The 23,227-nt window shown below is 36.3% G+C and overlaps 1 protein-coding gene across 7 annotated transcripts in view; it reads right to left on the minus strand.

Annotated features, from left to right (window-relative positions):
* The window catches only part of LOC113108514 (probable ubiquitin carboxyl-terminal hydrolase FAF-X), a 36,065-nt gene extending 23,066 nt beyond the window's left edge, over positions 1 to 12,999 (minus strand). For 2 of the 7 annotated variants that reach the window (XM_026271693.1, XM_026271691.1), the window contains exons 1-11: positions 12,686 to 12,998; positions 9,569 to 9,822; positions 2,879 to 3,024; positions 2,635 to 2,714; positions 2,308 to 2,420; positions 1,615 to 1,833; positions 1,240 to 1,355; positions 891 to 1,142; positions 662 to 800; positions 323 to 475; positions 98 to 202 (exon numbers count right to left, since the gene is read on the minus strand). In XM_026271693.1, coding sequence (XP_026127478.1) covers positions 98 to 202; positions 323 to 475; positions 662 to 800; positions 891 to 1,142; positions 1,240 to 1,355; positions 1,615 to 1,833; positions 2,308 to 2,420; positions 2,635 to 2,714; positions 2,879 to 3,024; positions 9,569 to 9,664 — 1,419 coding nt within the window. In that variant the 5' untranslated portion in view covers positions 9,665 to 9,822; positions 12,686 to 12,998. Of the gene's footprint in view, positions 1 to 97; positions 203 to 322; positions 476 to 661; positions 801 to 890; positions 1,143 to 1,239; positions 1,356 to 1,614; positions 1,834 to 2,307; positions 2,421 to 2,634; positions 2,715 to 2,878; positions 3,025 to 9,568; positions 9,823 to 12,685 lie in introns of all 7 variants that reach the window. The other 5 variants (XM_026271688.1, XM_026271689.1, XM_026271690.1 and 2 more) reach the window with 3 other exon arrangements.
* Between the last annotated feature and the right edge of the window lie 10,228 nt (positions 13,000 to 23,227).

Below are 23,227 nucleotides of genomic sequence, written 5' to 3' on the forward strand. Positions count from 1 at the left end.
TCCTAATGAAACACCTACAAATGCACGGCCTCTATTTTAAGACGATACTTTTTCTAAATACAAAACAATTGTTAATCGTTAGTTCAGTTTGAATAACCTTGAAGCAGTCAAAAAGATGGTCCAGCTGTTCAGGTGAGAAATCCCAGGCCAGCTTTGCAAGGAGATCATGAACATTCTTGACAATAGCCTCATGTTTCCCAGCCTGACGATACAGACACCATTATTACAATGACAAGCTGCTGCAAAGTTTACTAATAAAGCAGAATTCTAGAAGGGCTGCCAAAATTAATTTAACATTATATAAATTAAGAGCGTGTCTCACCTGAGCTGCCCAGATGTTGTCCAGATCCTGGAGCGTTAGGGCCTTTTCTTTGATGACAAATCGCAGGATCTTCTCCAGTTTCTCCACATACTGTGGCTGATGAAGGCTGTCTCGCAGCACAATAGACAAAATATTGTTCTGCTGAATCCATTCCTGTGGGAAACAAATGCATGTTCAGCTAATGTGAAGATGCAGATCAAAGACTTTATTTCTGCTGCCTCTAAGCTGTTCACCAACAAATAGAACACCAAGTTTTGTTAACTTTCGATGAGAAAAACAGGAGAATGTTACGAGCTTTGTCATGCAAACTATTTGGTTAAGTAGTGCAGCATGACTTACTGCCATGCGTTCTGCCGTCAACCACTCTTCCTCTTCAGGATTGCCATGTCGATGCGTGTAGTAGGAAACACTTGAAATCACCTTGTTTACTTCATTTAGTGCATTCATTTTGCCATTAAAAGAAGAAATCTGTAATAACCTGTAACAAAAACAAGGTCAGTGATCAAGAACAATCATTTAACTTGCTGCATAATGTCTTAAAACGAATTTTAGCTGATGTTCAGCTCACCTTAGAATCATTTTTAACCTAAATATCTCTAAATTCTTCACTGTTTCCTCTTGTCCTGGTACTCGAGAAGCCAGGTTCTTTAAAGATTTGATTATCATAGACAGGGCATCGTTTTTGGCTTCATTCTTTGCTTCCTTTTTCAATTCCTCATCGGTGAGGTTTTCTAGAAACTGGGGAACCATTTCTATGATGGGAAGAAAGTACTTCTTCACCGTTTGCAAAGTGAGAAACTCATAGCACTGTCCAAAAGGCCTGTAAAACAAAACAAGAGAGTCAAACTTGGAAAAACAGAAAAAGAAAGAAATCCAGGTTCCAGACAAATCAGTTAAATATGTTTGATCGTTCTTACTTAATGAGTGCGGCGATGATCTGAACATTCAGAGCTTGGCTGCTCATGAATCGATCATGCAGAATTTGAAACCCGTTTAACGTGCCAAATTTGTTTATTAAGTCTACCAACCAGCCCTGCAGGAAACAAATAAACAGGAAGTTTTCATCGAACAGACCAATAGACCAAAGCAAAATAAAACACTGAAATTCAAGCTGAAGGCTTGATTCATTAACAGGTAGTTAATGCAGAAAACATCTTTGGATCAAACATCATACAATTAACATAGAGGTTCAAATACATACTAATGCATAAAAAAAACTGTGAGACTAGTAATACATTTCAATATTTCTTAAATTAAATTCATGACTTCATGAGGCACAAACACTCTCTCACCTTAGGAGAACGAGGGTCAGGTGGACGGGCAAAAAGCTCATCCTCCGCTAGCTGAACCCCAGCAGGCACCGTCTCAGAGGGCCGAGTACCATTGTAGATGTGGAACTTACAGTGGGGGTTGGTGGCCATCGCCAAGAGTTCTAGCAGAGGGAACCAGTCCTGAGAGAGCTTGGTCACACACAGCTCCACCAGTCGGTGGGCGTTATTAATGATGCACCGCTGCCAAGAGAATGAGAATGACACAGGTTGACATCCTAGAAGCATCGAGTATGTTTTGGGATTAAAATGCACTGAAATGCAAGCATAGTTCATGATTTACAGTGAGTAGGAAGTCTTAAATGTAAAGAAGAAGAAAAAATAGATCTTTATTTGCCATTGAAGCTGATCCTAGAACAGCATTGGAAGAGCTAAAACAAGCCTCATATGAGAGCGATGACTCAGCGCTGTGTCCTAATACTGCCTCTGTTTTACTGAAAGGAGCTCTTTGATCAAAGCTTTGGCATTTCAATCACCCAGCCAAATAAGATGAAGGCAACCAAAATAACATTACGCTTCTTCACAGTCGCCCAAAGTAGTAATCAATTCTTGAGAGGTTAGTAAAACCCTTTAATGTGCAAACAAAAAGACAAAAATGTGCTGCTGAAATGGAAGAAATTATGAAAATGGCACCATCGAGCAGGTTGCAGGACTTACATGGATCTCAAATTTCCATCCGCTAACAGCCTCATCTGTCAGTATTTTCGTAAAGGATATTGTCAAGCCATCTCTGAAAAACCTCTGGCATGCTTCACACTTGACATCAAGTCCTGGAGACAGAAATGAAAGGAAAACCTATCAGAGGCTGACATTTAGACAGGCTGAAGAATTCCTTCGAGAGCAAAAGTGGAAGCTTAAGATATCGCAGATAAAGGTAATACTGCTTCTGCTACTACTAAATACAACAATTAATTTAAAACAACAAGAATAATATTAAATGACCCAAAAATGTAAATGATTAAAGACCCAAAAATAAAGCATTACCTTTTTTACAAAGATCTATAGCAGCTTCAAGAAGAACTTCTAATTCACCCTTTGGTAAAACTGGAACGACCCAACGAGGTCTGTACAGCAAAAGAAAAAACAATTAATCAACATAATATATCATTGATAAGACACAGCATAAATAAAAGTCATATCTTCATATCAATATCCTTGTAGTTCATCTGCAGTGCTTTGGATATAACGATAAACATAATTCAACCAAATATAGGATACGAGCCCTAACCTGTTGATCATGTCATCCAGCTTGGCCAGTTCAGTGTGGGGGAAAGCTGGCTCCTCCTCCTCCAGGGGTGTGGGACAGTCCCCCTGACCCTGGTCATCTGGTGGGCTCACAGGGGAGTTTTCATTGGATGAGTTGGGAGAGGATGTCTGCAATGCAAACAGTTCACAGGTTAAGAGAGAACGTGAATCAGATATGAAGAATGATTTTGATGCCATATTATGAAAAAAGGGAATTCTCTACTGTTCAAAAGTTCAGAATCAGATTTGAGTTTTATGTTTAAAAAATACTGAAAACAAAACTTCCATTACATCTTTTTAAGCAGCTCTGTTTTAGTAAATAGGGTCGATTTTAAATTCGAGACTAACTGTGGTGAGAACAGGGTTAAATGAAAAAAGAGCAACAGACAAACAGCATAAATCATTTAAATACTGAGGAATAAAATATTTATGATTTTTGAAATATACCTTAAATTTATTTTTTTTTTAATCTATATGTTTTCCTGTTAGAAACTTTATGCGGTATAATTGACGGTGAAAAACAAGACCGCATTCAACAAATGTAAACCACCTTAATGATTCATGTATCTTAGTGACGGGATAATCCTTCAAATAAGCGAACAAAGTATGTATCCATGTAAGGGATTAAAAGAATGAAAGAGAAAGCGTTAAGAAAAGTGAAGCAGCTTTAAGATGCTCCGAGTCAGTTTCCTGTGCTGTGTCAATGGATACATGTGGGCTGGAGCTCTGCATGTAGAGCTGAATGAAGCCCGAGGAACTTGGGAAATGTGGGGGTGTGCTGGAAAAGGCTCCTTCTGCTTGGCTGACCTATATAGCCAGTTTGCTTCTCATGTCTAGGCGCTGCAAATTTCTAACCAACTGGTGTGCTTTTCTCTGCCAGGCGTCTCATCCTCATTGATCCCTGTCTTTTAACATGCGCTCGGTGAGCGCAGGTTTAATAGATAACACTGCTGCAGTATATCCCCTGAGAACATAACAATTGCCCTCTGCAACATAATCAAAGGAAGCCGCTCATCTTTTCTTTGGTCATAATGCTGGGACGTCGGTTTTTTGACCACAAATACATTAAACCATTGTAAAAACATTATTAAATTGGAAACACTGTAAAGACAGAAATGCACTTGCTTCTGGGAAATCCAAATTATCAGTAAGACCTCACAAAATTTTGTTCATCTTCTGAAAATACATTTAGATATTCTCCCACCATTTTGTTGTCAAAATATAAAGCTTCAAAATATTAAAGTCATCAAGAAAGAAATCAATATAAAATGAAGGGTTAAATCCAAGTCTTCTGAAGAGACACAATGGCTTTATATGATGAACCGATTCCATTTAGGCTTTTATTTACATATAAACATTCATCAACACATATACAAAGCACAACAAATATGGTCAACAGAAGCTGAACCTTGCTTGTCTGACATGTGACAACCAATTAATTTTCTTCTCTAAATAAGAGCCTCCATTTACCACATTTGTAGAGGAAAAATGACAGCGTATAAATAAAAATTATGGAGTATATTAAAATATCTCCCATTTATTTGGTGAACTCCCTTTAATGTCTCATTAAGCTAGACTATCTGCGTAATGTATGGTAACTTCACAGCATTTTCTTTACCACCCAATTAGAAACGAAGAGCAATCTGAGATTGATGGAAAAGCAAACACAATCTGTGGTTTAGTGGCAGGTGAAACTGAAATCAATAATATTACAATATGAGGCTGATAAGCAATAATGTAATTCAAACAACGAGGAAAAAGAATGCTGTGAACAACTTTCAGCCATCCCTGAAAATATCTCAGACACCTGTGTCTACGTATCACTTTTAATTTATTTTTTATGTCCCTGTACACAAACAGGGACACATCATAGATTACTGCAAACCCAAAACAACAATAATCAACCCGTCCTATATTGTGCCCAACCACGTCATAGCTCATTAAGCTCAAAGTTGCCTTGATTTCAACTCTCCTCGACGCTCTCAACAACCAAGTTGCGGCGTGCCTCAACTCCGGCTTACATTGAAAACGATTGACTTCCGGCCACTTTGATGCTCTCGACGCTGGCAGTGTGAACGCACAGTAAGGCAGAGCACAATTACATATTTGCATCTGTGAGAGACAGCAAATTATTATTTTTTAGTTGGAAATCAGACAACGGATCATATGTGGTTCTAAGAACATAAAATAGCACAACGCTAGGGATATGACATCAGGGTGAGTAATTTATGGCTTAATTTTCATTTTTGGCTGAACTAACCCTTTAATGCTATAACATTCACAATGAGCAATAGCTACAAGTTATTAAAAGTTTTGAAAAGCATTGATTTTTCCAAATTCATTGTTCTGAAAAGTGAAGTGTACGCTGATTGGCCAGCTATCCAGTGCGTTGTGATTGGCCAAATGCCAAGTGTGTGATGGAAATGTTATGCCGCTTAACACTGATGCGGAGTGACCCGGCACGAGAAGACAAAACCTATAAAACCGATTACAAACGAGGCATTTGTTGCATTCAGTGGGGACATAATTATTGATTACAATGACTTGGACTGTCTTTTTAATTGTTGCGTATCACACTGCATTAACATAAAACCATGTCTGCATTTGTGATCGGAGAAACAAAAAACAAGCTCTAATGAGGCGTTCATTTTCTGCTGGTTAATATTCCAAGACGTGCTTTTACCCCAACAGCACTTGCATAAAATGGTTGTATGGTCGACGTCGGATTTTTGGAAACCAAAAACCCTCCTAACACCAGACAAGGCTCCTCTTTTTGCCACAAGTTCTTCTGTGTCACATTCTACTAGTTCTGCCGCATCCATCTTTCCTGTAACGCCTGTTTCACACACACTCCGTCTGCAGTATGCAGTCTGCAGCACGGACTCATTGTGCTTTCACACCTGATATGCATCTGTTTAGTCCACAAACACAACATTTGTCCATTGGTTTTGATTTCATCATGCATTTTAATTCTAGGTTTGTATAATAAGCTGCTCAATCAAGCGGCAAAACATTTAAACACAATAATTATCCTACTTTTCTTGTTAAAATATTTAAAATTAAAACACCACAGACAGAAACAGTCTCGTGCCTTTTGCATTTAAATTTCATATTTTTTCATAAATCGATGCTATTGGTCAGTCCCCACTTGGGTATGTTCATTTTACAAATTATTAACTAATCTAAAGTCTTAAGAATAGCTTAAGAGAATATCTTGTAACTCCATTGAACACTTCAACTGTTTGAGAAGTCTCGTAACTCCACCTCTTCTTCACACCATGGGAGATTCGCAGCATAAGAGTCGCAACGAATCCTCGTCAAGCAGCACGACCTCTGAGGTAAATATCCTCAAAACAATGGTTATTCATGATTCAGTTATATGAATTAAATAATAACAGTTTATATTTATATTATTTATAACAGTTTTATGTCAAAGTAATAGTAGTGCTGAGGTGTAATGTGTCATTTCTGAGGATGCTAGATTCTTCTTTCTGCTAGGTCAAGCATTGGACGGTAGTTATCTTGTTGACTGAAATCTTCCATGGTTTTGTATCTGACGAGCATAATGAATTTAGTGCACAAAAATTGCATGCAGTTGATTTAGTTTACCACTATGCATTGATTTTGTCATCATGTTTGGTGAGATGGCTAACGTGATTTTTGTGGGGCTTAAAAAGAAATCTTGACCACCGCTATTTCTGGCGGTCGTCTGAGGATCGAAACTTAGTGCAAAACAATCCTCTGCAATGCAGACTAAACCCTGTGCATTGCAGATAAAACAGGACTGTAGCTTACAATGTCAAGGCATGCCATCATGTTCAACAAGTAGCTGCCTTTTCGGTCATGTTCATCACTTTAAGCAAGCTAGTTGGCTTCTTGCCTCGTTATCATATGTAAACATGCCGTTTAATTTAGGGAAATAATTTGACCTTTATTCATTTGATTTTTTGCAGCAACCATGTGTGTCTCCTTAGACTAGAGGAACTCTGTCAGATGCGGCCTTTATTCAGACCACCTGAAGATCAAAGAGCTGAAATTCAAACACCTCCAAGACCTGAAGGAAGTCATCCCAAAGGACTTTCATAGCTTTTATGACAATTTACTTCACTAGCTTAATATAGGATGCAGTATTAACTCAGTCAATATGATGGCAATGTTATCTGTGTTAAACTATGAATGCGTGTGCATTGAAGTGCAAGAAAATGTATCTAATACTTGAATTAAATTGGATGTTTTGGATACCACCATTAAATTATTGTTTTTATTGTTATTTTACTGACTTTAAGTTCAACTGTTAGGCCTACTTATAGACTATGCCTGTCTTGGCACTGTACATGTAAAACACCTCAAGTAGCAAGGTTTTTATTTATGGGAGAAAAAAAAAAAAGGCTCACTACTGGCACCAAGTAAGGCTCTTTGGATACAATAACGAGTGAAAATAGTTAGGTTAGATACATTTGACTAGACCTGTTTTGTTAAAAATCGATAGCTGTAATGCTTCGGTGCAGAAGGAAACCCGTGAGCATCGAAGGTAAGTTGGCGAGCAGATTAGACTAATTTCCGGCTATTAGACATCTTAATCAGCTCATCGTTTTTTTTTGTATTGCATCACTTACAGCTCTCAAACCTTTAAAACAGAGTTTAGGAAGCTGTATGTAACCACATTCATTATCTTTAGTTAACTATTGAAGCCTTTTCTCGTCAAAAGGTTCAACGTGTTCGCCAATTTTGCGTGCAGATTAAATTCTGCCTATTAGACAGCCTAGTCAGTTTATCGTTTTATTTTGGTATTGCATCACTCATAGCTCTAACTTTTAAAATAGAGTTTAGGAAGATGTAACCACAATCATTTGCTTTGATTAGCTCGTAAAGCCATGTCTCTTGTCAAAAGGCTCAACATGACTGCAGACTTTGATGAACACTGCTGGCAGCAGCGACGTCTGTGTCCGTACCATTCTTATCAATGAGAGCGGAAACTCGTATCTCCATGCTCCCAAGTCATAAAACTCGTATCTCCGATAAAACATGATTTTGGGGAAATGTTGTGTTAATGTTGGTACACAACAGTATATGATAGCAATATAAGGTATGATACCAATTTAACAATACAATGTTGAATATCTGAAAAAAATATCCAGGTTTTTTTTTATTTCCTAAAAAATTATGGTTTTGGAGATACAAGGATTCTGCCTGACAGCGACGATATGTACAAAAAGACCAAATGCACATGTGAACTAACTAAATTACGTGCTAATCAGAATGTGTAACTTCTGTTGTGGATGCACTCTTGGCTCTTCCCGCAACAACGCGCTGAAACATGGAAACCAAACCGAAAGTTTTATTATAACGGTGTTATTATAATGCTATATGACAATCTCAATCAGAGTTATTAATGTTGTAAGCTGCTGTTTAAGCTGCGTGCACTGAGCTAAAGATTATCACCAGCGAACTGAAGCACTCTATTAACCCTCATAGCTTAACCAAACACATTCTATATGAGAAAAATCTGATTTATATGCATGAAATAAACAATATTACAGCGTTCAACTGCGCAAAAGACTGTAAATGCACAAGCGAACTTAACTGTGCTAGTCGTGTGGATCTATTGTGGATGAGCTCTTCCCTAAACAACGCACTAAAACACGGGTGAACAAAAATTCCATTACATTATTTTACAGTAGCTAATAATATCATTATTAGCTACATTATTAGACTTCCCCAATAATGATATTATTAGCTACTGTAAATTATTACTGTATTATTAGCCCGTGTTTTAGTGCGTTGTTTAGGGAAGAGCTCATCCACAATAGATCCACACGACTAGCACAGTTAAGTTTGCTTGTGCATTTACAGTCTTTTGCGAAGTTGTACGCTGTAATATTGTTTATTTCATGCATATAAATCAGATTTTTCTCATATAGAATGTGTTTGGTTAAGCTATGAGGGTTAATAGAGGTTTTTTTTTAGTGGTTAGAGAGTTGACTCCTAAACCTAAGTTTGTAGGTTCGAGTTTCAGGCCGGCAATACCACGACTGAGGTGCCCTTGAACATGGCACCAAACCCCCAACTGCTCCCTGAGTGCCGCAGCATAAATGGCTGCCCACTGCTCCAGATGTGTGTTCACAGAGCGTGTGTGTGTGTTCACTGCTGTGTGTGTGTGTGCACTTTGAATGGGTTAAATGCAGAGCAAAAATTCTGAGCATGGGTCACCATACTTGGGTGTATGTCACGTCACTTCACTTCATAATATGACAGACTTGCCCTGCGCATGTTGCAGTTCACTGTATTTAAATTTAATTTTTCCATTTATATTTCAAGCAATTAAAAAACATGGTGAGCAGGGAATAATTCATTATTTACCGGCTTTAAGATATCGGCCAAATTGTCTTACCTGTTCAATAATGATAACAGAAAAAATTACATTTATTGGCCGATACCGATATGGTGGCTGATATATTGTGCATCCCTAGTATTGAGAAGTGCCAATGATAACAATATTGTGCATATTCATTACCGTGATATATTGCACTACCAAATACCAGCACATGTCTACACAACGAAAGGTCACTGCAAACTTAATCGATAAAACAAATTCTCTTCAGCGACAGTTTTCCTTCAGTAACAACAAAAAGGGATCAGAATGGAAAGGGAAAACTCAAAATGGAGCACTGACCTGGTTCTGGGGCAGGGGTGGCTGGGACTGGCCATCCGGAGCTTGGCCCTGACCGTCATTCCCTCCCACAGGGGAGCCACGGGTCGTGGCCGTCATACTCGACACGGGGCAGATCTTTGCAATCTTGTCTGCTTATGTTGCTGGCACACCAGAAGAAATCAGTTTCTCCTTAGGAGCGACGGAGAACCGGCACACTTCTGAAAGTGAAAGCACCACCTGGGGGACTGGATATGTTGCAGAGACCATTGCATAACCTGAAAAATAAAGAGACTAACATCAGAATCTTTAAAACACACCTTTGACAAATGATTTCACATGTCTTTTATGCACAGATAATTTTTTAAATAATTTTATAGAGACTGCACTTAAAGAGCCCATTAAATATTTTAGAACTGAGTGTAAGAAATAAATGTAATTAAGCTTTTATTAATTTCCATGTCCATGCATATGTTTTTATAATAAAATTAATGTGAATGTACTTCCTTTTCTGACATATAACCAAGTGACTAGAAAAAAAGAAAAAAAGAAAAAAGGGCGGTACTTGATTTTATCTATAGGGAATTGGATTGTGAAAAGTAGGTGTTGCACTTTGGAACGGAGCTAGACCAAAGGTGAGATAACTAAAACAATGTCTAAATTACTGTTTGACTATTGGTTAAAAGCACGTCACAGTAAGGCCTAACTGACAACAGCCAAAAAGGAAAAGGAGGAGCAAGTTTTTACATTATGATTCAAAATCACAAAGGCAAGACATGCACTGATGAACAACATGCACTGATGAATCTTGTGCAACAAGACCACATATGTGCATTAAAATGTAAATAGGGTGCCATTTTGACTGTATTTGGATATTAAATTCAGGCTTACATTTAACTATTCTCAAAGCTCTGTATAATTCCATTTGTACAGATGTCAAGTATTTAGCATAAAAATATGTATTCACTGAGTTCAAATTAGTTTGGTCATAAAACTGAATGTCTGACATTTTTCACATTTAGTGCACAGACATGGAAGCACAGAATCGCTGTTCGGAAACAATAGTGAAACTATTTCTAGTGCCCTTATCTGGTCAAATATATTGCATAACAAAAACTACAAAAATACAAGATATATAGTTCAAAACAAGTAGCAGAGGTTTTACTTTTATAGTGCATGTTATACCTCCCATGAGGATGCTGCTGGCTAGTGCAAAGTGCATTAAATCATAGCATTCAAAACAGGTCTGGTTAGTACATAAATGCAAGGCCAAGTAAAGAAAAAGCAGTGCAGAGCACACACTAGCAGTGATGGAATGAAAGAGAAAAATATGAAGGACAACCACTGGATCTTTCTCATCAACACTTCTTAGCTAACTGGACGTTTTTCAGAATGCAAAGCATAACTGAAAAGATAAGGTGATGCTAAAACATTTAAAGACTTAGGTAGAAACTAAACTATGCCAATATAACATTATCTTGAACGTTCTACCAAATTCAACAGAATATATCAAAACTATTTCATTTTCTAGAGGCTGGGATATCTAAAAATCAAACATGCTTAGAATTTCATTACAATAATCAGAGAACCTTCTTTTTTCATTTTGTGCCAGCTGACTCTCAAACAAATAAGGCAGAATAGCTGAAGCTTTACTAAATTATTTGTAATGTGCTAAACAAACACATTTCACAAAAAAAAAAAAAAAAAAAAAAAACACTGAAGGCTTTCAAGCACTGATTTCTGTAAAGTTAAGTGGTTTTTTTTTTTTTTTTAAATAAACCTCTTGGCACATCTTGGCTGCTGATCAGGATGAGAATTCTTAGTGTTCATTAAAAACAGCCTTATATAAAATCAGTATTGCAGCAGATAAACATTTAAATGCCTTCAAATCACATCAAGATTACATACAGTAATAGTCTGTTGAAAGACTGTTTGAAACTTTTAACTAACCTGCTGGTTTGGCAGTAATTATAAACATGCTACTATAAGCATTATGCATACAAAAACATTTCACTGAATCGATATGACATCACAATACAGAGACAAAACAATTATCTAATATTGATAGAACTCATTACAACAAACATTTTCACATTTGTCAAAATGAACCGCTCAGATGACTATAAACTGACAAGCGGAATATGAACCTACAGATTGACGTTCTCAGATAATGGAAAGAAATTAATTTTACTGTCACTAATAGCCAAATATGGGCGTTGCCCATACCGTCAATAGAAATATTGCAGCTATCAGAAATCACTAAAAATTCCACAAAACGGAACTGAACAGAAAAAATATGATATTGGCTGTATCTCAAAACACAGTGATCTGCCTACATAATCAGGCTGACACCCAAAAATGCTGTCAAAGTAGGGCGCTTACTAGTTTTTTCCTCTCAGCCAGTTTAAACGCTGCAAACGTGCCTACGATGCCCAAAAATATTGTCTAAGTGGGCAGCACACTTGCTTTTGAGACACAGCCATTATGTATTGGGCCTAGTTTGAAACTGTGGCAGTTCAGGCCCGTTTCCTCCTCCAAACACAATCGGAGTTACACCAGGTTATTTGTGTAACCAGCCATGCATAAAATGTTATTAAAGCTCTGAGGCTTCACATGACACCGTTTTTTAATATATAATCGTAGTTTATAACTCAAATAATAGCGAAAGTGAATGTAAATACAGCAGCAGAAACAGGCTAACTCGCTAACGGCTAACAGCTGGATTCCAGCAAAACACAATCAGCTCGTGACAGCGAATTTAAAGCCATTAAAACATCAAAACACCCCTTATAGTTAGCAACAAGCTCAAGTTATAATTCACAAGCTGCCAAAAACGAAAAAGATTAACCAATGCAAAAAGACAACCGACCTGCCCACGTCAAAACCACTTGTTTAGCCACAAATCAACCACCTCAGACTGAACTGCCGTCAAACGCAAATGCTAATTAGCTTGAATAGATCAAATAATCCGCTATGCAGGTGAAGTGTGGGAGGATTAAAAATATGTAAGAAGTGACATATATCCAGACGTCTTTAAATTCGTTCATTGAGCTGTTCGAGCTAAGCTAAGTGAGCACTGACTTGCAAATCATCTGCTATTAGCCGCTAGCTTCCTTTAGCTTCACACACAACCCCACTTACCGAGAATCAAACTGGATCTTTCCGCCATACGACCCCAGATCGGATCATTTAAGTGCTGCTTTTTAATTACTCAGCCGAGTGCATGTGCCTGGCTGTCCCGATTATAAATAACACGTCTGTGTTGAGATCAGATCATTGGTTTATTGTCTGCTGTTGGGTGTTTTTCCTGCGTCACCAGCATCGACTGCTGCTGCCCCCCTCCCTTAAACTGCCTCTAGCCGCTCTCTCTCTCTCCTGTGTCAGGCTGCTTAGAGACCCGTCACCGTGCTATGGATGGAAGTAAATGAGAAGTATATCCGTGCACGAGCTGCCTTGGACGTGTGACTCAGCTGAGCATGCGCGGTTTCGAGGACAGCTCGCCTACCTGACACCTGATTTTGTGACATTAAACAGTGTTGCATCGTTCTTCTTACAAAGAAACTAACGTTGTTGATTCTCCTGAATCTTTTTTATACTGGAAATGTTTCAAAAACTTTTTTTAGCTATAAAGTTGTTATATAGAAAAATAAAATAATACATTTCTTATTAATAACAAATATTTATCTTAATAAACTATTGATCTGGCTTTTAATGTCCCATTGAAATTAAATACATTATACACTTTTTTTATTTGAGTTTCTGGAATAATTAGCAAAAGTATATTTAAGGGGGGTAAAGACTGCACTTTAAAGATGACATTTTGAAATGTATTTTTGAAATGTTATTAATAAAAGGCTATGTTAAATTTGTTATAAAATATAGCGCAATACCAGGTTAAATACCATAAACTAGAAATAAACACTTAAACAAAAATTACTGATCACATTTTAGAAATAATATTATCCTTTTAGGGTAAAAAAAAATGAACTAAAAGTTGCAACAGGAATAGAAAGATTAATGTATTTAAATTGTATATAATGTATATTTTCTGTGATATACAGCGAGTAAAATAAGTATTGAACACGTCACCATATTTCTCAGTAAATATATTTCAAAAAATGCTGTGTAATAAACTGGAATGATCCAGGGAAAAAGTATTGAACACGCTTACTGAAATGTATTTAATCATACAAATAGTTGTTAGATTTTGGGTCATTCTTCCACACAAACAGTCTTCAAATCTTGAAGGTTCCATGAGCCTCTACTATGAGCTCTGATCTTAAGTTCTTTCCATAGATTTTCTATTGGATTCAAGTCAGGTGATTGGCTGGGCCATCCTAGCAGCTTTACTTTCTTTCTCTAAAACCAATTGGTCCTTGGCTGTTGGACACTATTCTGATAATTCTTTTTATTATCAGCCTGGTCGTGGCTGGTTTATGGTGAAATTATGTTCTTTCTACTTTACCTTTATTTTTTTTCATTATCTTCCGGATAATGGCCCCAACAGTGCTCACTGGAACATTCAGAAGTATAGAAACCCTTCTGTAACCAATGCCATCAGTATGTTTTGCAACAATATGGTTGTGAAGTTCTTGAGAGAGCTCTTTGCTTTTATCCATCATGAAGTGTTTCTCATGCAATACGTTGGTCATGAAACACCTTTTTTAGGCCATCAGCTGGGACTGAACCAACTACAGTTAATTTCCACTGACTGGGTGAAGGATTGCTTTCTAATTACTGACAGATTTCCGCTGGTGTCTTGGCTTTCCATGCCTTTTTGCACCTCCCTTTCTGTGTTCAAAACTTGTTTCCTGTGTCATTCCACTTAATTACACAGGACAGATCTTAATTTCGGAACATATTTGTTTTGTTTTCTTTGTATGTATGGATTACTTGAATTGTTACCAACATCTGGTGAAATATATATGTATGTATAAACATTTTTTTTTTTTTTTAAAAAGCTCAGAAAAGATACATAAAATACGAATTAAATTCATGAAATTTTCTAATGTGATAAACACCACGCATCTGCCTATTCGCACACTCACTATGAGCTAAAGGAAAGTAGAGTACTATGCAGGCAACATAAGCAATGTCTAGGAGAAAAACCGGTTGTATATGACGTTTTCCTGCATACTTGAAAGATTGGGTGATATCTTGCATGAAAGCCAACACATTAACAACATAAACCCATGGAGTATGACATTATTTACATGGATCACACTTTAAAATCTGAAATTTGATGCTGGCTGTCTTGACACATGCCAAAATTTTTTATTAGATTAAATGTAATCAGGGCTGCAACTGAAACAGTTATTAACCCTTAATATATGTTTTGAAAAATAGGTATGATGTCACATGACCTCATCATTTTGAGTGGCATAAAGCAATCAATTTGGAAATAAAAGTGGTTCTTTTGCAGTTTTTCTCATTTTATGTGAACATTTCTGTCTGTCTAAAATAAAAATAAATAAAAAGTTAAAATTGAGCAGCTAGTTCTAACAGCTAATCACACTAGAAATGAAGGGGGAATATTAGTATTCTATTCCGAATAGCCAATCCACTTTGTAGACCAAAGCATTGATAAACATCCTTTACAACAACTGTTTGCTTTAAAAGAAAAAAAAAAGTGCAGTTGTTTCAACTAAATTCTAGCCTACTACAATGACCTGGTTGAATGAAATGCTTCATGGACAGGCCACCTGAATAACAGGAGTCACTCAGCTGGACAATCTCTGCTTGAATAGAGCTTGACCTCTACAATCCATCTGTGACAAGCATACAATTGATCGGTCACTCAAAAGCCTTTTGTATGGTGCAGAGAAACCCCCAATGCCTGACAAACTGTGGATGCCGGTTCTTGTAGTGTAAAGAATGGAAAAGACTAAAGTTTAGTCACCTGACTGGGAGAGGAAAGCATCTTCAGTATCAAGTCTGGGTTTTTCTCACTGCTGAGCTCAGCTGATATCAACGATGCTTTAAAATATTCAAGCTCTTTATGACAACACATCAGCAGTGAGCGAGTTTAGTTATCGTGTCAACCAAATAAATTTGTAAACAGTAGTGAACCTTTCGGCAGCAGTTTAACAGTAGGCCTATTGCTTATCTAGTTATCTAGTTAACCACCAAATGATTTCGACAGACATTATGTACGTTGCTAAGCCATATTTATATTCAAGTGCTCATCACCATTTAACAATGTAATTCAAAAATCATGCATGGCAAAACTGTGTGATTGGAACATATTATTATGAATAATATAATAGTATTATTGTGTTGTTTCAATGGACACTAGATGTCGCTGTGGTTTCATGATTGGGACTGTGGAGAAATGGTCTATATATGTTTATGCATATGGCATAGAACGTAGCCAGAAAATGACAAAATCTAATACTTGATATTTTAACAGTCAATTATCATGATGGCTATTGAAATTTCGTGTCTCAATCAACATGATAAAACCATGTCAAAAAGAAGAGACATACTCATAACATGTATTGTGGGGTAATGTTAAACAGGGTGACTGTGAGCATGTGACAGTTAAAACATTTAAGATTATTTTAACTTAATTAAAATGTTAAAACAATAAGTATTTAACAAGCTTTCACAACGAACGTGCTACAGATTATTGTGTTGTCACTAAAACACAAGCTTACCAGTCATGCAACAGATTCGTAAAACGAATCAGAGGCTAATAAAGGGTGAATTGCCCTAATGTGGGATATTTTTTGCATTTCAGATTTCTGTGATATATTGCGATGTGTAACCAAAGCACTAAATCCACAACTAATACCATTTTAAAAACCCCAGGATGTGCCCCCAGCTTTGGTAACCCAGAGTTTCACTGGCATTCATGTATTTATGGGGGAGTTATAAACACGAAAGCTTAAGTGTCCCACATCAGGCAGTGTCCCACTTTAGATGTCTATATCTGGATTCAAGACTATTTAGCAAATCACGAACACTTCGGCTACTTAAACTTTCCAATGAAATGCATCACAATTGTTTTTAATGTTAAACAAATAAGAATGAATTCACATTTGATCCACTCTGATTGTCACTCTGATTGTCATCCATCTTCGCTGGTCCTGTAATTCTGTAATTCGGTAGGTGGCTATGACACTAAAAAACTGCATGGCTCCCAAACTCTGGAATAGCCTTCCTGATAATGTTCGGGGTTCAGACACACTCTCTCTGTTTAAATCTAGATTAAAAACTCATCTCTTTCACCAAGCATTCGAATAATGCATCTCTTAAATTATGACTGCAGTTGCATCTGATCAAATGCCCATTATTATTCTTTAGCTCGAGTTAAACTAATTCATTTTACTTTGTTGGAACAGCAGCTATGCTAATGATCTCTCTATTTTTTTCTATGTTTTGTAACTAGGATTTACACAAGCTCCAGTCTGGATCCAGAACACCTGAGAAGATATGATGCTGACCCTCAGAGGACCCCAGATGATGCTTATATTGTATATTGCTTATATTATATTATACATGCCAGATGATTTAAATTGTAAAAAGCGCTACACAAATAAACTTGAACTGAATTGAATTGAACTAAAAACCTAGGGTCATGGAAATGCGTTCCTTTTTGGAACTTTTTTTGGATTGCGTTCCTGAAAATACAGTCTCCGGTTTTGCAGGTAGCTGCTCTGTGCGTTCAAGAGGAAACTGCAGGGGGTTTGTGAGCTGATTAACAGCCAATAAATAATATATATATATATATATATATATATATATATATATATATATACACACACATATACACACACACACACACACACACACACACATATATATATATATATATATATATATATATATATATATATATATATATATATATGTATATATTGTTTAACTGGTTTCATCAGAGAAGGGGCTTGCAAAGGTGCCGGTGCCCCAGGGACTTGCAGAAGAAAATCTGTCCCTATTTGTTTATTTTAATGTTCCATTTGATTGAATTATTTATTGGCTGTTCCTCAGCTCACAAACCCCCTGCAGTTCCCTCTCGAACGAAATTGGTAACCCCTGCTCCACAGTCCAAACCATGAAACCACAGCGACATCTACTGTCCAATGAGACACCATAATATTACGATTAAATTATTCATAATAATATGTTCCAATCATACAGTTTTGCCATGCATGCTTTTTGAATTGCGTTGTTAAGTGGTGATGAGCACTTGAATCAATATGGCATATATCAATATCGTATATGGCTTAACAACGTAGTACGTCTGTCAAATCATTTGGTGGTTTACTAGATAAAAGAAGCAACAGGCCTACTGTTAAACTGCTGACGAAAGGTCCACTACTGTTGACAATATGTATACACACACACACATATATGCCAAAGTTTGGATACAGTAGGCTATTATTTTATATTTTTGAAAGAAATCACTTATGGTTATCAAGCCTGCATTTATTTGATCAAAATGTACTTTGAAATACATTGCTGATTTATTATTTATTATGTTTTTCAGGATTCTTTGATGAATAAAAAGTATTATATATATATATATATATATATATATATATATATATATATATATATATATATATATATATATATATATATTCAAAGTGTAACTTTAGTAACAATATACACTATTGTACAAAAGCTTGAGGTCAGTATTTTTTTTTTTAAGAAATTCGTTTTTAATTGAGCGAGGATTTGTTAAATTGATAAAAACATCGGTAGTAAAGACTGATATTGTTAGAAAACCTCTCTATTTATAAATGCTTTTCTTTTCAACATCAATGAACCCATCAAAGGTATCACAGTTTACAAATAAATAAATACAGCAGCACATATGTTTCCAATATTGATAATAAACCAGCATATCACAGAGTGATTTCTTAAGGATCATGAGACATTGAAGACTTCAATAATGATGCTAAACATTCAGCTTTGCATCACAGAAATAGGCTAAATGATATTTTAAATTATTATATTATATTATTATTATATATATATATATATTAAAATACAAAATAATTTCACAGTATTACAGTTTTTATGTATTTTTGATTAAAATAAATGCAGGCTTGATGAGCATAAGACACATAATTTCATAATGCTGCATAGTTATCAAAAAGTGTAATATGATAAAGTCCTCTGCACGCCACTATTTCACCAGCCTACACTTCACATAACAGGCCTGTAGGTGGCACTTGGGCTTCATTGACTATGATGGTTATATGAAATAGTAAACGGTATTAACATTATTGCGACTTTTGGTACTTCATGGCTTTGTGCAGTGCTTTTAGTCATTTCAGTCATTTAGCATACATTTTCTTAGTGATGTAATTTGATTTATAAAACGAGACAAAACACAGGTCCAGATAGCTCAGCAAATGCTCGTCTGTCCATGTAGGCTAATTTTCACCTGATTTATGATTTATGTAAAAATATAATTGCTATTTGTCTGAGAGGGGCACTTTTGAAATTTTTGGAAAAGGGCAGGGGCTTGAGCTCCCAAAGCAAAAGTTTAAACAGAGGTTTACAGCATTTCACAAATATTCCACCAAAATATGAACGGGTCAATATGGATGCTTTTTTGCTGAGAAGATCTGAGCAAAGACTGTTAACTTACATATAGGCTATATGTTAATTTGCATAATTCGCATAGAACCAAATGGCCTATATATATAGACACACACACACACACTCACACACACACACAGTATATATATGCAGTTCTTCTTTAAGAATGTATTGAATCTTGATGACGATAGAGAAGATCTCGAGAGAAAAAAATGAAAGAGAAGACTGCAGTCTCAGGGTAAACACCAGGGTAAGATGTTTTTTTAATAGATTTTTCGAAAACTTTCTTTTTCAAAATTAATTTTTGTTATGTATACGGAACCGATAAAGGAGTTCTCTTAGACACAGTGCCCTCAGTAAATATTGGGGCAGTAATGACGAAATTGCTTTGTTTTAAGTATATGTATATAGATATAATTCATAGATAGATAGATAGATCATAAAAAAAGCTAAGCACACAGACTTTGCATGCCAAATTTGGCAAATATTTAAACAATTTCAGTCTTTAAATGTTGTCTTTAACAAATAATGCTATCTTCATTATCACTCTTATCACGAACTACTATAATTTTGCTGTGCATACCTTTTCTCTGTTTCTCCGTTTATTTTTTTTAGATATCTTTTCATATTCACAATATGCTATTTTATGAGGTATTTGGTTTCCTGTTCATGTGTAATAAAAATTAAGTTACGTTTGTAACATTGACCTTTGAGCCAATCGTGTTGCTCAGTGCACATCACCCTGTAACACATGTACATCTCATGCACATTACATGGAAGATGTCTGATTAATCTCAAAACTGCCTACAGCACAAAACTGCATTGTTTTTTATGGAACATGGTCATTCCTAACATATAAGCAAGCTATAAAGAAAACAATAACTTATATTTGATTATAGGTAAGAATCTTAGTGATGTTAAAACAGAAGAAACACTCACAGGCCATGTGACTAAAGCAGAGAAAAATAAATGAAAAAAAGTGAAACAAAAACAGGCATGAAGTTAGCTTGATGATTGAGGATTTTATTTTTTTGGCAGTTGACATTAATAAGGAGTTTTAATGTTGGCAATAATTTCACAATTACCAATGCATCTAATATTCTCTCTGACTTTTTGTTATTGATAAACCTATTTGTTATTGTTGACACAGCCTCTATAATTTCTTCAACCAAAAACATGTGGAGGAAGTCACAAGCCTTACAAAAATAAACCATGGTTTTATCATAATAAAACTACTTAATTTTCTTTTGCATGATTTCTGAATGCTTGAGACTATAAAATCCATAGGAAACACAATAAAGTTATAGTAAATGTCGAGAGCTACAGTTGTAATGTGTAAACAATACAATTTATTAATTTATTTAGATATTTTTATTTTTTATTAAAGTTCTATTTTTTCACCCCTATAGTAGTTTTTTTGTTTGTTTTTTTTCACCGTATTTGAGGGAGGGGGTTAAAACAATACAATCCTGCTTAGGGCACCCATTTGGCCAGCAGCGGCCCTGGATGCAACCATTTGAGTGTTTTCACAGCATTTTATTGATTGTGTAAAATATGGATATTAGAAAATGGCTAGTCGGTTCTGCTTCACATTATTCTTACTTTCACACAAGACATTGTACATTACCATCTGATGAACTACTGAAGATTTCATGGTTCAATTTACACCTTTTCTAATCATTCCCAATACACAAGGCCACATACACAGCAAAAATAAAATCATGGCCTGTCCGGAGACAGCAATTAATTAATATCCATACACATGCAGTTCCCACAAGTACACCCCCCCCCCCCCAGGAGATGCGGTGAGCTGGTCCAGGACAAGTCTGTTTTGCACAGTCAGCCGCAGCCCTCGCAGTTCATATCTTTTAATTTCAACTTCAATTTGATGGCAGCTATTGTGGTAGGCCTCTGTGTGTGTAAGAGTGATGTTAAGCAGAAAGCTCATGCACATGTTTCTTGATGGTCCTCCACTGGAGGTTGGCCTACCAAACTTAATTTCAAAAGGACTCAAGTTAGACTGTTGTTCTTTTTCTCATTCTCATATACATTAACACAATGGGAGTGCTTTTACCCAAGACAATCCTGTCTGCTAACAACACCTCATGAATTTTTTTTTTTTTTAATGTCACACCTGCGTGATGGCTTCATTTGCAAAGGGTGATCCATTGTCACTCAAATATTATATGATCAAATGGCTGATTTAGAAGTGGGTGTGCCACTTGAGGCATCGTTTGCCATCTGCCCACTTTGCTTGTGGCACGGATCACATGATTGAAAATACTTGTATGCAAAGTAAGTGAATCCAAGTGTGAACCAATATTGATTTAGCAAATCAAACATTCCCCCTTTACTGAAGTGATCTAGACCATGTTCAAGTTTTGCGTAGTGTGGGAAAAAGTGTTTTGTGTTTGTCTTCAGTAATAAGACAAATATTGTTTTTCAGTTTGTCCTCTGCCTTCACCCATTATTTCTCCTCCTCTGGTGTGGCAAAAGCTTGCATGGCTGTAAAGAGAATCAAATGGGAGTGTGAATGAATCATTGTTAAAACCTTCTAACCTGTTAACCTGCACCTGAATTCTCTTTGTTTGCACGTGTCAATGTTTACAAATAGATTAAATGAAATGGGACAAGTTTAGTCTTGACAAACTATATCATTATAAGGATCTAAGCTTCATGCATCGACGACAGATCGCTATTTTTCAATGGAAAGCTTATAAAGAATGTATTTGCTAAATGTAAGCAGTACACATCAAAACACAGTACATAGCAGAGTCATAAACACATCCACAGCTTTAAATTCCAGTTTAGTTAGAAAGGTGGGGGTCTCTCATAGAGCACGTTTGTCCCAACGAAGCAATAACGTTGTAATATGGATGATAATTCCTTTGTTTAGATTTCAGTTCTTCAGCGACAGAATTGTTTGTGTCCGTTATGGAATAACTCGCGCTCAGAAACTGCGTTTTGGTATTTAAAAAATGGCATGGTTTTGTGGTGTACAGTTTCACAAACAGAATGAGATGATCCACAAAAAAAAAGGTGAAAGATAGGCGGAAGTTTGTTTATTTGAATTCTGCCGGTCTCTTGTGATGCGTGCTGTGACCCACCTGTCATCTGATGGAGGTGTAACTTAGCATGAGCAAAGTCACATCAGAGTACCCCACAATTTCCAATTAAGCTAAATTTGCTTTTACTTGAGATTCAATAGCACTCAGGCATTTTGCATTACTGTCGTTACCAGATTGGGTTTACTTAAAAAATACGCCACAGGTGTCCCCCATGATCCTATAACAACACAACAGAAGTCATGAACCCATTTTGTCATCAACAGTTTGTACAAAATTTGTCTCTGGGTCTGGAAGTCCCTGCGTTGGAGACCTTTGTAGCAGTAATATTTTCTTAAATGCTTTCTCTGCTTCTGGGATCCAGGTCAGTTTTTCATGGGGTTGCAAGCCCTTCCCATGAGCCAAAGTGCTCAGGGGCTATTCTTCAACAGCACAATTTGGAATAAATGTTCCACAGTATGAACACGTGCCCAAAAATTATATTAGTTGCTTTTACATGATAGGCTTTGGAATCATTTGATTAGCCTCTTTTTGTTTCTCAGATAGAGATTTGACATTGGTTATGAGATGACCTAAAAATGTCTCCTCCCTTTTTACAAACTTGCTTTGTAACCGTCAATAGTGTTGGATTGTATTCAACATTTTCCTCTGCTGTCTCCACCCAATGAATGTGAAAAATACACATTTTTTTCATATAAACCAATGTCTTCCCTATAGTCGTTTTTTAGACAATAAAACATGGGGAAGAGAATCAACAACATCAAAAAAACATTTGCTGTTCATTTCTCAATTCAACAGCAACAGTGCATCTGTTTTCTGTCCAGATTAACTATTTCAGGTCTATTGTGTCTATACATGAAACCATTTTTATTTTAAAAATGTAATCTCTTCCAAATGATACATGTGCTGAGCAGTGTAATTCAGAGAGTGGTATAATTTCAGAATTAGGTGAAACTATGTCTTTTTTCCAACATTGACAAGCATTTCACATAATTCATCATCTTTTAGTTTCCACAGGTAAATATACAATTGCAATTGTTGCGTTGGTCCCGACTCCCCCTCC

The sequence above is a fragment of the Carassius auratus genome, chromosome 9 (genome assembly GCF_003368295.1).
Source record: "Carassius auratus strain Wakin chromosome 9, ASM336829v1, whole genome shotgun sequence".
NCBI classification, from domain to species: Eukaryota; Metazoa; Chordata; class Actinopteri; order Cypriniformes; family Cyprinidae; genus Carassius; species Carassius auratus.